The sequence below is a fragment of the Equus caballus genome, chromosome 7, assembly GCF_041296265.1.
Source record: "Equus caballus isolate H_3958 breed thoroughbred chromosome 7, TB-T2T, whole genome shotgun sequence".
Lineage (NCBI taxonomy): Eukaryota > Metazoa > Chordata > Mammalia > Perissodactyla > Equidae > Equus > Equus caballus.
In genome coordinates, this window is record NC_091690.1 from 55190637 (window position 1) to 55192274 (window position 1638).

Consider the following 1638-nt stretch of genomic DNA (forward strand, 5'->3'; position numbering starts at 1 on the left):
CCACCGGTCTGCCCCCCTCCCTCTCTGCCTGTGCCGGCCACTGGCCCAGCCTCACCTTTTCTCCCCACAACCCTGCACCCCAGAGGAAAGTGGTCAGCTTTGCCAAGCCGCCCACCTGGTGACCTAGAGCCATGGATGCAAATCACTCCAACCCCTTGGAGCCCCAGTCTTCCCCAGAGGCGACCAGGCCTGGCCTGAACCTTGGCTCAATCTTGGAGAACAGACCCTGAGGCAGGACCCCCCCAAGCATGGTGAGTGACAGGTTGCCACCAAAGATTAGAGCAGTGGTCACCAACATGGGAACAGGCACTTGTAGGGTGGGTTTTGTGGGGCAGGCCCAGCCCACCTAGACTGGTCACCACTATGGGTTGCCAGTCCCAGAAGCTGACCCCCACAGGGCAGCTGGTACTAGAGATGTTCATCAGCGAGGCCACCCACATGAGCCCGGAGCTGACACTGGTGCAGCACATGTGGAATGGCATCACCGTGGCTGGAACCTAGCAGAGCTCATCTGGACCACATGCTGGAGTGCGACCTTCGCATGCTCACCCAGGACCAGCCGCTGCTCTTCCCCGACCCGCCCTTCAGCCCCACCACCAATGGTGAGAAGATGGTGGAGGTGGCCTTCGAGTCACTCTACTCCGCCACCATGTACGTGGCTTCCCATTCAGTGCTGTCCATCTATACAAGGGCACGTCAGCGGGCTGGTGGTGGACATGGGCCACGGGGTCACCTACATGGTACCCGTCTTCCAGGACTTCAACCTGCCCCACGCCGCAGAGCGCCTGGACCTGGTGGGCACCCACCTGACCGCCTTCCTGGTGGAGATGCTGCTGGGCTCTGGCTTGCCGCTGGGGCAGCAGGACCTGGACACGGTGGAGAACATTAAGCGTCGCTACTGCTACGTGGCTGCCGACTTGCTCAAGGAGCAGGCCCGGCCGGAGCAGGAACACCAGCAGACCCTGAAGCTGCCCGATGGGCGGACGGTCACGCTGGGCAAGGAGCTGTTCCAGTGCCCGGAGCTGCTGTCCAGCCCCGCTGTGATCCCAGGGCTGTTGCCCATGAGTGTCCCCACCGTGGCCACACAGAATCTTCCCAAGGTGGCTCTGGAGGTTTAAGGGACATGCACAAGAAAGTGCTGCTCTGCAGGGAGTCCTCGCTTTTCGCAGGGTTCGAGGGTCGCTTCCATGCCAAGCTGTTGCACAGTCTGCCCCGTGAGGCCCACGTGGTGGTGAAGGCCCAGCCCAGCAGGAACTTCTCGGTGTGGATCGGGGGCTCCATCCTGGCCTCGTTGCGTGCCTTCCAGTCCTGCTGGGTCCTGCGGGAGGAGTACAAGGAGCAGGGGCCCCACATCGTGTACCACAAATGCTACTGATGCCGAGCAGCGGTTGGGGGAGTGTTGTGGGCAGTAAAGCTTCCGGTACCCAGTGGGCTCTGTCCTGCCTTCCCTCAGCGCTGGAGTGGTCCACTCCTGGACCCACCCAGACTCACCTTTTTCTGACCCCACAGACCCACCCCAAGGAGATCTGCCTCCCAGGGCATCCCTGGTTCTGCCCTAACTCACCTCCTGTGATCCGTCCCCAGAGACACCCCAGTTCTTCTGAATCCCTAAACCCTCGTCCATCATCAACACCCAAC

At 61.7% G+C, this 1638-nt stretch overlaps 1 protein-coding gene across 1 annotated transcript; it reads left to right on the forward strand.

Moving 5' to 3' along the window:
• LOC100064595 (actin-like protein 9) lies at positions 1-1428 on the forward strand. The gene is given in 6 exon segments (XM_005614734.3): positions 1-352; positions 354-487; positions 490-513; positions 516-684; positions 686-1113; positions 1116-1428. Coding segments are annotated over 6 exon segments (1236 nt in total). The 5' UTR covers positions 1-131; the 3' UTR covers positions 1376-1428.
• Positions 1429-1638: the final 210 nt, after the last annotated feature.